We start from the raw sequence: 19,355 nt of genomic DNA, 5'->3' as shown, positions 1-19,355 counted from the left end.
CAAAATAGTTATGTACATTTAAAAAACACTAAGTATGCAAGCTGAGAAAGACTGGGTAACTTGCTCAGTAACAAGACACTTAAGGGGCAGAGTAAAAGACCACAGCAGGCCTTCAGACGCTCATTCCCAAAAGCTGTATGCAGCCAGAATGTAACCCAACTATCGCCACACATCTCACTAACCAGCTCGCTCAGTTACCTGGAGTAACTCGCTCTTTCCCATGTTCCTCCACAGTTCTGCTCAAAAAGCCCCCAACCTCTCAGTGAGGCAATCCATTCATGATACATAGCACCGTGTTCATGCCATCATACCCAGCTGTAATTTCACACAGCATCCTGATTAGGGAGGGTCTCCCCATTAGCTCCATGAGGACAGGAACTGAGTCTGTCCTTCCATGCCTAGCACAAATAGGCATTTTGTTATTATTTGTTGAGTAAATGAAAAGACTCAAAAGTACAACAACGACTGATGTTCAATGGTGCCTTCTGATACCTCCAACAGTATGAATAAGAACTGCATGAATTTCAGCATCACAATTTTAACATATTCTGACTCTTTGATAAATATTCACATATGTAATCTGTTAATTTTCTATTATCCAGAATGTGTCTTAGCCAAAACAGTCTATTTTTTTCTACACAGGCAAGGCATCAGCAAACTTTCACATCAAAAGAACACAAACATCAAGAAGTCACCCTATGGTATTGGCACACAAAAACGAACATGAAGAGCAATGGAACAGAATAGAAGACACAGAGACAAACCCACATAGATACAGTTATCTCATACTAGAAAAAGGCACCATAAGCATACATTAGCAAAAACAGCTTCTTCAACAAATGGTGCTGGGAAAACTGGAAATTCTTATGTAGTAGAATGAAAATGAACCCCTATCTCTCACCCTGCACAAAACTAAACTCAAAGTGAATCAACAACTTAGGCATTAGAGCAGAGACCCTGCTCCTAATAGAAAAAAAGTAGGCCCAAATCTCCATCAACATAATGAACCAAATTCCTCAATAAGACTCCTAAATCACAAAAAATAAAATCAAGAATCAATAAATGGGATAGTACTAAAAAGCTTCCTCACAGCAAAGGAAACAATCAAGAATGTGATTGAGAACACAAGAGTACACAGAATGGGAGAAAATTTTTGCTACCTGCACCTCAAGTAGAGCATTAATCCCCAGGATATACAAAGAACTCGAAAAACTTAACACCAAAAAAACAACACAATGGAAAAAGGAACTGAACAGGCACTTCACAGAAGAAATACAAATGGTCAACAAATGCATGAAAAAATGTTCAACATCTCTAACAAATAAATGCAAATTAAAACCACACTGAGATTCCATCTCACGCCAGCCAGAATGGCAATTATCAAGAATACAAATAAAAATAATGTTAGCAAGTATGTGGGGGAAAAGATTCACCCTTACATTGCTGGTAGCACTGCAAACTGATACAACCACTATGGAAAGCAGTATGGAGATTCCTTAGAAAACTTGGAATGGAACCACCATTTGACCTAGTTATTCCACTCCTCCATTAAAATCAGCATACTACAGTAACACAGCCACATCAATGTTTACAGCAGCTCAATTCTTAAGAGCAAAGCTATGGAACCAACTTAGATGCCCTTCAACAGATGGAACAGATTTTTAAATGTGGTATATATACACAATGGAATATTACTCAGCCATAAATAAGAACAAAATAATGGCACTTGCCAGTAAATGGATGAAACTGAAGACTATCATGCTAAGTGAAATAAGCCAATCCCAAAAAACTAAAGGCTGAATGTTCTCTCTGATATGTGGATGCTAACACACAATAAAAGTGGGGGAGGAAAGAACATAAATTCATTGGATTAGACAAAGGGGAATGAAGGGAAAGGAAGAGGATGGGAAAAGGAAAGACAGTAGAATGAATCAGACATAACTTTCCTATGTTCATACATGAATACATAGCCAGTGAAAACTCCTTATCATGTACAGCCACAAGAATGAGATCCTAATTAGAATAAGTTAGTTATACTCCATATATGTATAATATGTCAAAATAGGCTGTCATGTATATCTAAAAGAACAAAAGAAAAAGAAGAAGAAAAAGAAAAAGTCACCTACAGGCTATATGGGCAGCGAGCTGCTCTCCTGGAACCTACAAAGTCCAATTTCGGCCTAACAGTGACTGCAATGCTCACCAAGGCAGCCTTCTGTATTAGCAAAGTAAAGCAATGGCATGTTTTCAAGGTGAGATGCTGAGGTTAACCAGGAGTTCCTCAACATATACTAGATCCATAAAAAGGGTTTTGACTCCCCAAATAGATACAGAGTAAACATAACCCTATTTGTCTTTTTTGTAGAAAGTAACAAGTCATAATCACAGAGAAAGAGATTGCGTCAACAAGGATGTGGAGATACTGGAACCCTCAGACAGCACTGGCAGAATATAACACAGCACTGTTACTGTGGAGAACAATTTAGCAGTTTCTTGAAAAGTAGAACACAACAAATGGAACAATTCCACACCTTGGTATCTTACCCAAGACAACTAAAAGCATCTGTCTATAATAAAACTTGTTCATTAATATTAATAGCAGCATTTTTCATAATAGTCAAAAAGCAGAGTTCTCAAATGTCCATCAACTGGTGTGTGGATAAACAAAATGTGGTATATCCTTACAACAGAAAATTATTCAGTCATAAAAGGAATTAACTAACGATACATGCTCCACCATGAATGAATCTCAAAAACATTATGTCAGGACTGGAGATATAGCTCACTGGTAGAGCACCTGCCTAGCATAGGAGAGCATTGGGTTCAGTCCCCAGCACTGCCAAAAACTGAAAAGAAAAAGGAAAAAAAAAAAAAAAAAAAAAACCCTCCTTATGGACTGGGTGTAGTTCAGCCTCAGAGCACTTGCCTCCTATGCACTAGGCCCTGGTTTTAGATCCCAACACTCAAAACAGAGGAAACATTATGCCAAGGAAAACACAACTGTCACAAAAGAACAAATACTGTCTGGCTCCATTTATATAAAAGGTCCAAAATAGGCAAATCCACAAAGACAGCAAATAGATTGGTAATTGCCTAGGGGAGGGAAGAGTTGGGAGTGACTACTAACCGGCACAAGTTTTCGTTTTGGAATGATAAACATGAGGAATTAGTGGTGATAGTTGTGTAACCATGTAAATATGCTAAAAGACACTAAACTTTTAAAGGGTAAATGTTATGGTACATCAAATATATTTTAATAAATTGTAATTTTAAAAGGAGTCAAATCCCTTTAACTACTACAACTACTTTAGTGGTTGTTTCCCGAAAACATCACATACTCTCCTCTTCTGTTAAACAAGATAATCCTAAGCCCTGCTTTCTGAATGCTGGATACTCAAGGTCATCACTGTGAAACCTCAATTACTAAACACTGTAAATTCAGGTAGTCCCATGCTGTGCAGGCCCTCAGCCCCTGCACCGGACCTCCCAACTACTGTTTTTGCACAGATTCCCCCTATCTCCTATAATTCCTTCTACCATGAGAAATCATGACAAACGAGATCAGAGGAGGGAGGCTGGCTGAAGGAGCGCTGAGAGCGAGTGCGCAGGCAGCCGCAGCCCTCAGAGGCTGCTCCTGTGCTCTCCCCCATGCTCACCCCAGGGCGATGTCTCCCTTTCTTGCTAACTTTTTAAGCTTACTGGTCCACACCAGGGGAAAGGGGAGCCCACCCAACCTGAAATGTGAGTCCTCACATGATACTGACATTCCCCTTCACTGCCTATTCTACCTGAGAAGCCCACAGGGCACAGACTGTGCTGGCGGTGGCATCTGGAAGCCCAAGCTCCAGATAGTGCTGACACCCACTGCTGAAGCATTCTACACACACTCAAGCTGATGACTGAGGACACTGGCCTACTATCTGTAGCTACAATAAACATTTTTCTCTACAAAAAGTTTAATCACTATAGCAACTAAACACAAGAAATCCATTCCGAAGTCAATATCCTTTCTTTTACACTGGATCTTGACGAAGACAGATGCAGTCTGAGGTGCCAGGCCCCCTGCTACAGTCCCCTTCTCACCCAAACTCCTCTCAGCCTAGCCACTAAAGGATCAGCAGGCCACTGACCCTAACCAGTCCTATGGAAACAAAGCAACTTGTTGAGAGAGGAGTCGGTCCAATTCTGTCTTGAATACTTTCGTACTGGGCCACGAAAGTGGAATCTGATTGTGGGGAGCAACGGAACCAGAGTCAAGACATGCCATGGGGTCATGGCAGGCTATACCTGCATGCAACTGAAGCAAGGAAGTCAGAGGAGAAAGCCAATCTGCAAGGAGAAACAGGACAGAGGGCATAGCAGAGACAGGAGCCCTGGTATCCCAGCGATACCTGGTTAGCCCAAGACATCGCTGGAGAGGACATCCAGACACTCCAGGGCCAGTTCCCAGAATGTCCCACTATACTTTAGTGTCTGTCCCAGAGGTTGAGACTTCTTAGCCTAGAACTGCCCCAACTGATCTCACCTGAATAGCTGTAATCCCTGCATTCCGAACTGTTCTAATTTAAAGTAAGGCATCAATACCAAACAACCTACCTTTACAAGTGTCCACTATAAGCCTCAAACTTTTCTGAATGAGCCAGTCAATCCTTTTAACAATTATGAATACGGCAAATATGAAAATCTCACCTAAAAATCACTTTCTGTATAAAATAATCTCAAGGCCTGATTACCATCATTTATTGATTCTGTGTGTGTGTGTGTGTGTGTGTGTGTGTGTGTGTGTGTGTGTGTGTGATTTTTGACCATTTACTTAAGACACAATATCCAACCCTGGGGTGATGAAAATACTGCCATATATTCATTCACTCTGAGAACCTTATAGATACTTTTCTCATTAGGTTTCAAATTCATTTGAAAATTTCACTTTTTTTAATGGTGGTTAAATATACCCAACATAAATTTTACCATATTAGACATTTTTGAGCATACAATTTAGTGGTAGTAAGTACTTTCACATGGTTGTACACCATCACCACTAACCACCATTTATTTCTTAAAAGCATTCTGAAAATCATGAGTTTTTTTTCTCTCTCTTTATTGAACAAACGGTTCTATCTGCTCCTTCATCAAACGACAAGGGCAAGAACCTCATCAGGGCAGTGCTGGATAGGATGGTGAGCAAGGTAGTAGCAAAGGCATCCATCACAACTTGGAGCAGCACCAGAGCAGCTAAATCCATCCTCAGCTCCTCAGACAGAGGCAAGAGAGACTAAAAATACTTGGAGACGACAGATCAGAGCTGCCAAGAATATTCCTCCCAAGCAGAGAGGTCGCCACAACCACATCTGCTTCAGGAGGTCCTCATATAAGCAGTAACGGAGCACATAGAATAATCTGACTCAGTGCAGAAAGACTGATGCTTCTTTCCTCCCAGAATGTCTGCAGTAAGTCTGTGGGCTTTAAATTTGGTCAAGTAATCTATAATCAATCTCTGGAGGAGCCCTAGGAAGAAAGACAAGTACTTCAGAGCTCCGAGTGCCCACTCGCCACCTTTCAACTTGTTACAGCATCTTTTTAGCACAACAGCCTCCATCAATAAAACTAAATGAGGAAGAAACCTCCATCAAAGCTTTGTCAAAGCAAATGATTCGGTCAACACATTTCAAGACGGCAGAAATGGAAAGGACGGGCAGGGAATGTTTACAAGAACACCAAGAACTTTAACTTGCCCTCAGTATCTTTAAATATTGAAAGAAACTTTCAAAGATGAATTATGTTCAAAGGTTCCCCAAACACCAGGCCTATAGTTGCCCAGGGAATAGGTCCAAGTGAAGATCCCACATGATCAATTATAGTGGACCCTCAGCAACTCCCCAATCCACATGAGTTTCTTAATAGGAAGAGTCTTTATATTCTGAATTACTGGCAATCAATACAGTTTAATAACAGTTATATTAATCAAATCCAAAAAATACAACTAAATGAGTATAAACACTACCTTGAATGTAAAACAACTGAGGTTAGCAGATGCTTTTAAATCTGTAATCATCTATTATTTAAGTCTATTTTCCAAAACTATGAACCCTCATCTGTAACTGAATAAAGCCTTAAATCTATCATAGGGAATAACTAGGAAGACTGGACATTTCTGTTGTGTGTCTTCTATAAAACCCATAACAGTTTTTTTACGTGTCTTAAACACTCACAATGTGGTTGGCAAAAGATGTAACAAATGAGCCCTCTCTATGCACTGGGAAGGCAGCAAGTACCTCAGCGGCAAGAGTTCCAATTCCTCCTACGTGGCTTGAACCTACATATTTCTTCTTGATCTGGAGCAAGAAACTCAACAGGAAAAGCAACAGCTACACGAGACAGCTTGCTTTGCATAAGCAAAGCAAGATGTGAAGGGAAGTTCCATACATCCAACCTCACCTTCTATCATCTTAAGAAAGAATGAGAAGAACTTTAGAGATGGTTTCTAAGGCTACTCAACACCTGAATCTCTCAAAATTACCACCCATGAACTCATTCCACCACAGGTGAGATCTGGAAAAGGCAAGATAAGGAGATGCTGGCCCAGAATGAAGAACAATAAGTGGAGAAGACCAATCTGGTAAGAACAAGGTGTAGGTGCCAAAGACAGAGAGGCTCCTTTGCCCTACTGGCCCACTGAAGTGAGGACAAGGAGGACTGCAGAAAACACAGTCCCTGGGGTCCTTAGTCTTGCTGGCCTGCATTCCCAGCTACTGAAAGGAAAGGGCACTGGGCTTGTTCTAAAAGCTTTGGGAAACCTAAACCCTCCATGGCCAAAAGACTAATCTATCACTCACTCCAGGTAGAACAATGAGGACAATGCTAATCCACAGCAGTGTTCCAAACACTGTGAAATCTTGCCATCACAGTCCACAACTTTCCAGAAATCCTAAAGGTAGTTTTGAAAATTATAGTTTTTACAGAGACCCTTTACCATTAAATCTTTCTTCCATATTACTTATAAATAATTGTATTTATAAGAAAAAATTATATTTGTAAAATCAAAATTATTTAGTTCTCAGGGAAAATGACAAGTCATTTAAGTCTTCAAATGCACATCCACACGCTATTTGACTTTTATTTTTTTCCCAGTATGTTTACTTAAAAGAACAAAGCTAACACAGAGACCACTCATCCGTTACTCCTCAGACAACCTGCTGAACCTAAAAAACACAAAGCTCTAGTTCCATTTAAGGATGGGGAGAGAGTACCTATGAAGTATCTCTAGAGTAACATGTATTCACAAGCTCCAAGGTCCAGTGTCCAGCAAGGAGGGAGTGGTGGGTAAATGCATATGAACCCAAATGAAAATGGTCTGAATCACCTACTATGACCATGAATTATAACTAACTAAAATGGTACTTCCTAAAAGTAATACATTTTATTTCTAAATGTTCTTGGCAATTAAGTATCCAGAAAGTCAGCTAACCCTCAAGAAAGCAGAGAAAATCAACTTTTTTACAGTTCACCATTCATCAACCCCAAGGAAGCTTGAAAGATGCCAGACGCCAGAGGCCAGAGACCCAGCCTCCAACTTGGCCCTGCAGAGGAACCTCCCAAGTAAAATTTCTTCAAAATCTGTTCTCACACAGCACTAAATTACAAGCAGTGACCTCCCTGGAAGAGATGATGGAGTACAGCCACAGGAAATATAGAGTCTAGGGGAGATGAAATCTGACTCCAACACATGGGGTGCTACACCAGTTCTACAATAATGTATCAAATAATAAAGTTATTTAAAAATACTTCAATTTCCTCCCAAAATCCAAATTCATTCCAAAAGTAATTTGAGTAGTATTAAATTTGATAATTTAATCTCCAGGCCTAACCTCTGTGAAATAAAGTATCCTCCAATTTAGCCAAATGATAAAAGAAATGCTACTTTATAACAAAGGTGCTATAACACAGCACTCTGATTTCTGATGGAAATCAAGAACAAAAATTTTGTATCAGTATGTTCACAACACAGTTCAATCCACAAAAATCATGAGATAATTAAACTGACTGTTTTTAGATTTCAATCTGTTTGGCCAGGAACCTTATCCAAACTGCATTGGATGCAAATCAGCATGAGCAACAACAGTGCTATTGAAATAACTCCAGTGTCTTATCTTTTGTTTTACCTTTTACTGTTGGTCTACTGTTGGTTTATGGGCTGACTGATGGTAAACTGATCTGTGCATGTGCCAGAAGTTAGCTCAGGAATACAAACCAGGAAAACAGACTTAGAAGCATCAAATCCATGAATGAAAATGCTGACGTCATAGTTCAGTTCCCAGTAGAGCTGATAGTAGTATGTGAAAAATCTGTGGATCTTTGAGGATGTTACATCACCAAAGTCATTTAATAAAGAAGAAAAAATTGCCCTTTCTTGCTCAGAAGGAGGGAAGGGGAAAGGTAGGGAGAAACACTGTATTAACAACCTTTTTCCTAGACCAGAAATGAAAAATACATAATGGATACAATACAAAACAAGCCTAACTCCTAAACCACACAACTGTTTCACACCATTAATGTTAAAAGTAGTATTTTTTAAAGACACAGTTACAGTGTCTCTAAATAAGTGATACATAATTCCCATTCCAATTTTTAAAAAAATCTTTCTCCCACCATGTGGCCTGTCATTCAAACAAGAGCACGTGATAAAGCTAGAGGGACAGACTGCCTGGCATCACCACACTACACTGACTTGAATTCTGAACATAAGGGTGGAACTCAAAGACCAGAGGTAAACTGCTGGAATTTTTATGTGAGGGAGAAGAGAAAAAAAAAAAAAAAATGCTTTTATCTAATGATATAAGATAAACTAATAAAAAAGATTATAAAATTTTGATTTATTTAGAACTATTAAAAGTGGCTAGTGGTAGGGATTGTTCACATTTTTCATCTCTTGGCAGAATTGAAAAATACAACTAGTAATACAAACTTCTGTAAAGTTTAGACACAATTTACTAACATCCTTTTATTCAGAACACTTAAATCATTGATTCCTAGATTCCTAATGTTTCCCAGGAAATTTAAGATTATTACATTCTTAGAAAATAACAGTTGACCCTCAGATCCTTTGTAACCTTTCCAAAGCACAAAACTACAAGGACATTCTCTCTTCTCATTCTTACAGCTTAAAATAGCCATTCACCCCAAATGGATTTTTTTTTAATTTAAGCAATAAACAATTTTGCCAATAAACATTTTAAAAAGAAGATCTTATTAAGTTAAAATGCAAACATGCCAGTTTTATCTGTAAATCTAAAATGTTAAAAGAGATCATCTCACATTTCCACCACAAATATCTTTGATAGAACATCACTACCCCCTTGTGGATTTGCAATAAAAAATCCTTATCTTGAATCTTTACTTTTCAAATGCTGAACTTACATCAAAGTTTACATTTTCTTCATTAAGAATGGCTATTTCAATTACTTCTTTAAAAGAGAAAAAAAAAAAAGGCACATTTTAAAATAACCAATCCCATCAATTTATTTGTCTTCTAAATGCCCCATTTGGAGGCCCATACTTCGTACAATATGCATGTGTCAATTTCAAAATAGTAACCACATCCACGTTCCATTTTTTCTTAAGAGTATCTGAATTCACACTTCCAAATATCACTTTGAGATTATTTTAAATCATAAATGGGTAACTTTCACTATAGCATTTTTTTCTTCCTATTTGATAATTTCATACTTTGTACCAATATCTTATTATCACTCCCAAGTGATTTGATATCCCAGTGCCTAGAAAACCAGTGAGGCACACACATACTCAGAAATGACTGTTCAGAAAAGGATTAAAAACAAAGTCTAAGTTTTAAAGACAGAAATTCTTCATATACCTTCAGAAATAACAACTGGCAATCTAAATCAACCTTGATGCCTTGATGAAGGAAAAATAATACCTGTTTTTTCAAAACTCAAAACAAAGATTTTTTTTCTTTTTATTTAATTGTTGAAAAGAGTACCTCCAGATATATCCACACATCATTCTAATATAACACACAGATACGTCCTGTTAGATGTAAAAAAAGAGAATTACATATTTGGTTCATCCCTCATTACAAACCCTATATTTAGCTTAAAATGTAAATCATTACTGCAATAATGTGTAGCCTACACAGAGAAGTCAGTCATGGGTTGTACTATCACCACCAGAAGTTAGCTCTCCATTCTCTCACCAATGCTGAACACAAAAGTAGGGATAATAATAATTTACTGTTGCCAGTATTATACTCCAACAGTTAAGTGGGAATAAAGGGAGAAAATTAACCCACTCTGCAGGTGTTACCTTATAGTAACTGATAAAGAAAAAGGGAAGAGATACTACATGGTTCACTGAATGAATGGATGCTGAGTGTCCCAAAGACTTTTCACATGTCAACCCCTTTGAGACTACACATCCAAAAGGTACCAGTTATGCACCTGTCCAAAGCTAGCAACTGAAGTGTAGAGCAGGAGCAATCAGAGATGGCCTTCGGGGTATTGGGCCTGCTTTGGAACTTCGTTGTTACGGTTGTTGTTTTTTGGTTTTTTGGGGATTTGGTTTTTTGCTTGGAGAGAACGTGGGAGGGTATTTATTTTAGATGACCTGAGGAAGTGAGGTAAGAGGTGAGAACAATATCACTTAGTCCCCATGTTCAAAACTGTGAAGAACTCAGTCCCAAACATTCTTTCAAAGGCATGTGACTCTGTGCACAAAACTATACTGCAGAAAGCAGAGTGAGAAATACAGCTAGCAATCTCCCTCAAAGTTACCCTCTGCTAACTGGATCAGAAAGGGAAACAGTTCACGACTTGACAAGCCAGGAGAAATTGGACGAAAAAAAAAAAAAAAAAAGAGCAAAAGAGTCATGTATAAAAGAACATGCTATTATATCAAGAATGAGCAAAATACTGGGTGAATGTGGAAGAGGCATCACAAAGCTATCTTTGGTCCTTCTGCCTTATGTTTTTCAATCAGCTCATACTAAATGAACAATCCTCTAAAAAAAAGGGAGTGAAAGAGGAAGACAGACAACTATCTGATATTTGGCCTCTCTTTGCAGTGGAGTACACAATATTTAAGTTCAGGATAATGATGTTTAAAAAAAATGATCAGGAAACATTACCAATCCTTACACAAGTAGGCCCATGACCTTTGACAAGCCATGGTTTTCAAAGCAGAAGATGCACTACAACCTAAAAAATATATAGTCAGTACACTGATACCAAAAAGGGGAGGGAAAAACCTTACTTTGTCGGGCCATATTAAAAATCAAGGACTGCTGCCCATTGTCAGTATATATAGAAATAGACTTCCCTTACAAATACATAACCAATATCACAGGATGGCAGACCATCTGTAAGTATATAAGTAGCTTCTAATGACTGAATGGTGACATGACTTGGTCACAAGACTGATGGATACATCCATGGATGGCACCAAACAAAAGGTTCCGATAGTGTCTGATCAACCTATGTCCTAAACTGGATTGGGTATTCAAACAAAAAACAAAGAAAGACCATACTACAGTCTGGAAAACAGTGCAATGGACATACACTCTACTCAAGTTATATGGGCAAGAAATAGAACAAGAACACTTCTGACTCTCACCCTCAAACACACCGAAGACTAAAGGCGGTACCAGTCTAGGCAAAGGAACACTAGAAAGGACCCCATCTTCCTCATAAACAAAGGCTCCAAAGACATAGTATACGTGTTGGCTGTACCCAAAGAAATGTACTGATATCAAGCCAAAGAGACAGAAAAAAAGCTGACTGAATGGAGAAAAAAAACAAATTTACAAAATCCTATATGTAGAGGCCCAGAAGCCTGAAGGACTCAGTGTTTCACCCTGGATGATTTCCAGTTACAAATACCGCTGTCATCCCTTGCTGGGACTTAAATCCCACTCCATATACCTATCTTAGGGAAACAAGAAGGAACCATGCCTTATGTACCGGACAAAAGAGACGGTAGGCGATCCCTTTCCACTAAAAGTCAGAAAGGCTCCAAATGCAGTGTATATCTACAAGTGCCTTAATAATAACAACAAGGGCAGTAAAGAAACCTCCTTATGTAAGAAAGAGGAAAAGGAAAGACTAAAGAAGAGAAAGGGAGATAAGATTTAATTCATCTAAAACATCCCAAAAGGGCAAGGTAAGTGATTCTAGAAGATACAGAACACTGTAGGAAATGATCTGTATAATGGAAACACAAAAGAAACACACATCTCTGTCACCACAAGAACATTCACTCACACATTCACATCAACGGAGGACACTGCCAACCACATACTACAACCCTAACAATCCTACCCAGAGTTTTCACAGGAATGAAATTCTAGAAAAATGGCTTCTAAATACATTATGGAGGGAGGTAATTTCATTTAAAGCAGAAAAAAAAAAAAAAAAAGCACACTCCATATTAATTTTTATCATGATTATCATCACTATTAATATCTAACCTGCATCCAAAAAGAATCTGCTGCTACTCACTAAAACAAACAAAAAATACAAATAACAGCACATTAAAAAGCATGAAGAATTAAAAGTCACATAATAAAAGCAGTGATGCTGCTATCAGATATCTAGTCTAAAAATGGTCATCACAATTAGGCATTAAATTTAGATATAAGACTTTCCGGCAGCAAAAAATGTAATAGCAGCTCATATTACAGTTATCATATACTATCTGGTATTATAAACCAGACCAGTTAATCAGAAGAGAAAAATGCTTTTCTAACACTTCCTTATATAAAGGATGTATTTGATTTTATGTTCTATACAATATCTAATATAATGCTGCTGTTCAAATGTTTAATAAGCATTCCAACCAATCATATATCTAAAAGATATCTGAAAGATATGTCTAGACAATCAGATTAAGGTTGACTTTACTTTTCTCTCTCTCCTTCTCTCTCTCTCTCTCTCTCTCACACACACCCACGGCCTGGATGAAAGCTGTTCAATGCCTCTCCCAGTACACCCTCCACCCTCTTCACCACCCCCACTCCTGCAGGGAGGAGGGAGAAAGCTCAACAGGATAGTACACTATTAGAGTATATTTTTGTAAGATTACAATCCAAAAATTAAAATTCAGAAAAAAATTGTACAAGACTTTATTAAAGAAAAGTACTAGATACACTTAAATGTCATTCATACTAAAAGGCTAACAAGATTCAATATGGTCTCAAGCAAAGTCACATAACCCCCACAGAGCTCCACACATAATAGACACCCAGTAAAGGGCTCCTGAATGCATGACTGCAGTAATGGATTATGGATATAAAAACGGCTTCTCCCCAAAAGGGCATATTCAAAGGCACCACAAGAGAGGCAAGTGGCACGACTACAGAAGGGAAGGAAGAGAACGTGAGAGTCACCTTCTACTGCTTTCTCCATAAGGAAGTCAGAAAGAAGTACAACTGCACACAAAGGGGTCTTCCTCAAATTTTAAGAAATGACAAATGATGAATGGCCCAAAGTAATGAAAATGGTGGGAAGAAATGTTAAGCCACAAGATGGGCTACCTCACCATGGGTCAGAAAGAATTCCAAGCCCACCCTCTCACATGGGATGACACCGAGCATGAACAGAATAAACAAGAGATCTAAACCAATGCTTCCTGACTCTAAGGAATGGGCTTTTCTGGGGTGGGGGCAGGGCAGTCTAAAACAGTCAGGGCCTAAAAACTAAAGAAACAGAAAATGTGGCTGAAAACGATGCATAAACACGTCTCTAAGAGCAAGTAAGAGTGATGCTACACTTTGAACAGGAAAAGCTGACCCAATCTGACCTTGAGGAAAGGTTGCCCTGGACATGTCAACATTCTGAATACACTGAAAAATGAGACAGAACAACCCAGTGTTTCCCAGAAGCAGGGTAAGACAGGACATCAAGAAGACAAGGGAGAAGAGGCCATCCAAACTTGTCCCAAAATCTGGGAGATAAGGGGAGAAAGACTGATGCTCTAGCAAATAGTCAAACAGAAAGATGTAAAAAAGCAAAGTGGTCAAGAGAACCCACGAGGGCTGGCTATCTGCAAAAGAGCACCCAGCACTGGGGGAGGAGAAGGAAAATGTCAATTTCCAACCATCTATGAAGCCCAGTGACACAGAAAGCACAACTGTACTCAACTCAAGGTGAAGAGCCCAACTTTACACAGTAACGTCCAGCGTGTTCTTGACTAACCTCCACTTTTCCTTCCACTGCCCCAGTAGGGAGCACCTTGCTCCACAGGGACGACTCCCAAAGGCAGGCCGTGGCCTGGAGAAGGGCAAGGAAGAGCTACCACGGGAAATGAGATAACTCTCCTGGTTTTACGCCAACATACACAGCAGGTATTCGACTTGGTTTCTCCAAGACTAACATTACCCCTAAAATACAACTCCATCAAGCTGATTACAAATACAGACAAAACAAAAACAGCTTAAAAATTAAAAGAAACTCAAAAAGAAAAGCAAAAATTAGGTCAAAAGCTTTTTCTGGCAACGAGTATCATACCCACTGGACAGCTCAATATTAACTGAAAGGCAAAGCCCAGCAGTCCAAGCCCAGTGCTGACCAAACTTCTAGGTGGTTACATCTCCTTACTCAAGAAATTGAGATGGAGAGTCTCTCCTTGCTAGAAAAGTGCTCCAAGGTCCAAGTCTCACAGCCCGACAGAGCCTGCTGAGAAGAGCAAGTCTCCACACTAAGCCTGTCAAAAAGAGACTTCATTTCAGAGGGACAGAAGGGAGGAGCGGGTGGAGACTAGGAGGTAAAGCCCCTGATCAGAGACCAGCCCACAAGGCTCTCACCATTCCTCTGCCCCAGAGAAAAGAACCTCAGGAATAATCCTCCCACCCTCTCATCAAGTGGCAAGGGCCTTTCCAAATGTACTTTTTCCTAATTTAACAGCCTCTCTCCTTATTAAATGGCCAAAATCCAGCAGGGACATATATATGTGGCCTTTCCTTTCTAGTTCTGTCACAGAGAAATAGATTCTTCTCATCCATTTCCTATCATTTGCCCAAAACACAGGAAACCTCTTTCCCCTACAATGCAATAAGAAAATCAAGATAAGAACTTTTCACCCATGCAGAACAAGCACAGAATACTGCCCTTAAATTCAGAATGCCTAAGTTTGGGTGCTCATCAGCAAGCACTCTACACTTCACATACGCAGGGACACGGGGAACATTCAGGATGTCATTCTGCTTATTCAGTACAGTACAAATGACAAATGAAAGAGTGGTGAGAACTGGCCATTTATCAATGATTCTTCTTCTGATTCTCCTAAGCCTGAACAGTTACCAACAAAAGTAATGCATATTTATATTCTTGCATGTCACAGTCCCCACACACACCCAAAGTGTAGAGCTAGTCACCTAATCTTTCTACCTTCTTCTCACTTTAAAGAAAATTATTTCATCTATGCATACAGACCTATATGTGTATATGTCAACAAATGCATACAGCATGAAGATGATCTGTTTCACCAGAGAACCAGAGCAGCAGAAAAGAGAAAGCATTCAAATTTCCCCTTTGCCTGAAAGGTACAAAATCCAAAGAAATGTTTGGATCCCACAAGAGACACTCCAGGGCCAAAGGAAGGTTCTAGTACAACAAGGAGCACACAAGCTACCTCTTTCCGAATGGCACGTGGGCGACATGGGTGTCTACACTCCCTATTCTGGATGGAAAGGCATATGGCTTCTCCTTACCCAGCCAACATGAATACAATTTGAGAAAATTAGAAAAAGTCAAGGTAACAGGCTCACTAAATATGGCTGACTAGGAAACAGAAGCCATAAGGAGGATATGAGTTCTCTCAAAAAAGAATTGGGAAGTTTATTTCCAGGATAGGTTCAAAGGCACTTGAGTGTGGGACGTACAAAGTCTGGCTCCTATTGCACATTAGACAGTAATCAGAACACCAAAAGCCAAGGGCACACGACCCTTGTCCCAGTAGGGTAGTGTCAACTGGTGAAGGCTGCCCCCTCCAAAGATGCAAGAATCAACTGGAAGCAAAAATACACCTTTGTTTTCCTCTAACGTGAGAGTAATTGTTGTGGCCCCTTTTTAATCAAGTACTAGGCACAACAGAAGCCCTGCCCTACATCTCATTGGGGCACCCATCCTCATCCAGATTGGGAACTCTGAGGAGAAAGAACACGTCAAGGGAGACAGACAACTGGAGAAAGGAGCACCGAACATCCAGTTTTCTCCCTAAGAAAAAGAGGGTAACTCAAAGGGTATTCAGGAAATGAGCTCACCCTAACCCAGGAAAGTGTGCGGAGAGTGCACATAATCTGAAGAAGTGTCTGCTCTCCCATTTAGAAATGACTTCAGAGCTGCACAGGCCCCCACGATCCACTGGGTGAGAAAGAACAGGGGAGGACCGAGTCCCCGACTCCTGGCAAAAAGGGTCAACAGACAGAGTGCAGAGGCCCCAAAAGGTTCCACGGAAGAGGAGAGGCTCAGACGGACCCCTATGCCAAGCGAGGATCGGGGTCACGGAAGGTAAAGGGCAAGGGAGTGTGAAGAGCCTCACTTGCCACCGAAACCGAGACCCCACCCTCCTGGCTACAAGGGTGCAAGGGCAAGAGTAGGATGTGCAGGGCGGCGAGGGGCGGGGATGCTGCGCAGGCCCCCTTCCCTCCCCGGGAGGCGAAGGGGGAGGGGTCACACGAGGCCCTCGGCCGAGGCACGCTCCGCGGTAGAGGGTCCCCCTGGCGGGGACCGGCGCGGGGACCCCCGCCTGCCCGGGAGGCGTCGCGGGGCCGGCGGGGGCTGCCAGAGTACGTCCGGCCCTGCCCGCCGCCGGGAGCGGGCGGCCCGCGAGGGCTGAGCGCCGCCGCTGGCACCCGACGGGGACCGGCCCGAGCGGCCGGGCCGGGGCCAGGGGCCCGAGGCAGATAAACTTTCCGCCCCGCGGCCCCCACCCCGGGCCCGGCGCGAGGGGCGCGGGCGCCGCGGGCTCGCGAGCGGCGGGGATGCCCGGTCCGGGTGGGGGAGGCGCCGGCCCTCCGCGGCTCCTCCTCCTCGCTGGGCCCGGCCCCCGCCCCGCGCGCCCCCCGCCCCCCCGGCCCAGCCCGCCCCCGGGGGTGGGGTGCGGGGCGCCGCGCTCCGTCGCCCCGCGAGTCACCTCAGGACTCGGCCGCGCTCCGCCCCCCCCACCCCGCCAGCCCCCTCCCCGGCCGGGGCGCCCGCCCGCCGCGCCCCCGCGCTCCCGCCCGGCGCCGCCGATGCCCGGGATGTCCGGCGGGGCCGCGTCCCGCCGCCCGCCGCGCCGCCCCCCGGGCCCTCGCGCTCCGGCTCTTACCTTCCGGCTTGTTTTCGGCAGCCATTTCCCCTCCGCGCGCCACATCCTCCTCCTCCTCGCGACCGGGACCCCGAGCGCGCGCCTCGTACCGCCGCCGCCGCCGGCCCAGCCACCCCGCCGCCGCCGCGCACCCGCCCTGGCCCCGCCCCGCGGCCCACGCACAGCGCCCATTGGACCGCAGGGCTGCCACTCATTGCTCCCGCTGCCAATCGCCCCGCACCAGGGGTCTCACTACTCTCCGGGAGGAGCGTCCTATCCATCCGATCCATTGGCTGGTCACCACCCCACGGACTAAACGGATTGGTCAAGAACCAACGCCCCCTCCCCACCCACTCCCAGGAAAGCCCGCCTTTCAGACCTAAACAAAGCTTCCTAGTGGTCAGAGTCGGAAAGAACGGCCCAATCAAGATGGGGCCGATACGGAATATTTCCTCGAGGCCGGGACGTGGCATTTTCATTGGGCGTCACTACAGTGTTTCCCAAGCCGTCCAGACCAATCAAAGGGGGTTCCCGGAACTCGGGAGCGGCGGAGGGAAGCCCCGCCCCTGAGCGTGACCGTCATGAGGAAGGCGCTCGCTCATTGGCGCGCTGGGGCTTTTCCCGCGTGCTCCCGGGGCTGAAGGACGTTCCCGGGGAAGCCGCTGCCGGCGCGTGGGGTCCCGGTGGCAGTACAGGACGCGCCGGGATCTCCGGGATCCCGCAGCCTGCCGCGACAGCTGGTGCTGGCCCTGAGGGCCTCGGCATGGGGGTCCTCCCCGGCGCCGCGCCCCCCAGCCCTTCGACCAGGAGTGAGGGCTGCGCTGCCGGCCGCGGGGAGGGGCCGCGCCTCCTGCCAGGCCCCGCCCGTCCCGGTCACCGGCGCCCCGCCCCCTCGGCCGTCGCGTCCCAACGGCCGGGGGCGCGGCCGCCTGCGCCCGCCTTCAGCGCCCGCCCCCGGTGTGCTCCGCTGTCCCCTTTTCTAGCGCTTAAAATACTGAAACTTTATTTTGGTCACGTTGCCCATGTGACCGACGGAGCCGATGAGTCATAGATTTCTGTCCCAGGATGAGGCCGCGGAGCGAAACCTTAGGGACGTTAGACCTCGGCGCGCCTGGCTGGAGGACCAGGCGACACAAGTTTCCTTCTCTCCTTGCAGCCGGTTTTCAGTGCCGGGCTTCTCCAAGTGAAGGTTTCGGCGCCCACTGCGTTCGCGCCAGGTGCGGGATGCGCCTCTGCGAGCAGGGTTTCAGTGAGGGAAGGAGAGCCCCAGAGCAGAGGGCGGAGGAACGCAGCTGCAGCGCTTCTGGAAGCCGGTCCACACCTGGTGGACTAGCACGCCCTATGCGGAGAAGCCCCGAGCTGGGCACGGTGAGTGCAGCGCTCAGCAAGGAAATGCCCCCTCTCACTCTGCACATGTGCAGGTAAAACCGGAAACAAAGGAGAGGGATGAAATGTCTAAGTTTAAAAAAAAAAGAAGAAAAGTTGAATGAAAATCAGAGCTCCAACCTATTTCCGTGATCTTGTACAGTTCACAGTGAGAACGTTTCATTCTTTTTTTTTTTTTTTTTTTTTTTTCCTTTTGCTACTGTCAGTGACAACAGAATCAGAAAAGTCGTTCAATGGTTTTGGCATTAAGATTGTCAGAGTGAGTTTTGTACAATCCTGACCTGTTCTTCTTCTTCTGGTCTTCATCAGTGAAAATTTCTTAAGTTTTCTAGAAATAAAGATGTCCCAAAAGAATGTTTTGTATTATACACTCATTCCTCAACAAACTTTAATTTTATGTGTCTCAAAAAATACAGAATTTTAACAAGGGTACAATATGTTATCGATTAGCATTCTTAATAGCACCTATGTTGACGATTCGTGTGCTGAAACATTTTTGAAAGTGCTGGTGGCACTGTAAATTAGTATAACCCTTTGAAAAGCAATTTTACAGTATGTATTGAAAGCCATAAAAACGTCTGCCTCTTTTGACCTAGTAATATTACTTCTGGGAATCTATTCTAAGGAAATAACACTAATGCCAAAAAGGCTAGATGTGCAAAGGTATTCTT

General features: G+C 43.2%; 1 protein-coding gene across 25 annotated transcripts in view; it reads right to left on the bottom strand.

Moving 5' to 3' along the window:
• Window positions 1–17,451, bottom strand: part of CAMTA1 (calmodulin binding transcription activator 1) — a 764,551-nt gene extending 747,100 nt beyond the window's left edge. For 21 of the 25 annotated variants that reach the window (XR_013759284.1, XR_013759285.1, XR_013759286.1 and 18 more), the window contains exon 1: window positions 17,320–17,451. Coding sequence is in view for 20 of the 25 variants with exons in the window: in XM_079111189.1 (XP_078967315.1) it covers window positions 17,320–17,364 (45 nt within the window). In the remaining 5 variants the exon portion in view is untranslated. Of the gene's footprint in view, window positions 1–292; window positions 16,783–17,319 lie in introns of those variants that run through there. The other 4 variants (XM_079111195.1, XM_079111176.1, XM_079111193.1 and 1 more) reach the window with 4 other exon arrangements.
• Between the last annotated feature and the right edge of the window lie 1,904 nt (window positions 17,452–19,355).

The sequence above is a fragment of the Sciurus vulgaris genome (genome assembly GCF_902686455.1).
Source record: "Sciurus vulgaris genome assembly, chromosome: 1".
Lineage (NCBI taxonomy): Eukaryota > Metazoa > Chordata > Mammalia > Rodentia > Sciuridae > Sciurus > Sciurus vulgaris.
The sequence above is the reverse complement of the archived record's forward strand: the minus strand, read 5'-3'. Positions and strand labels throughout refer to the sequence as shown.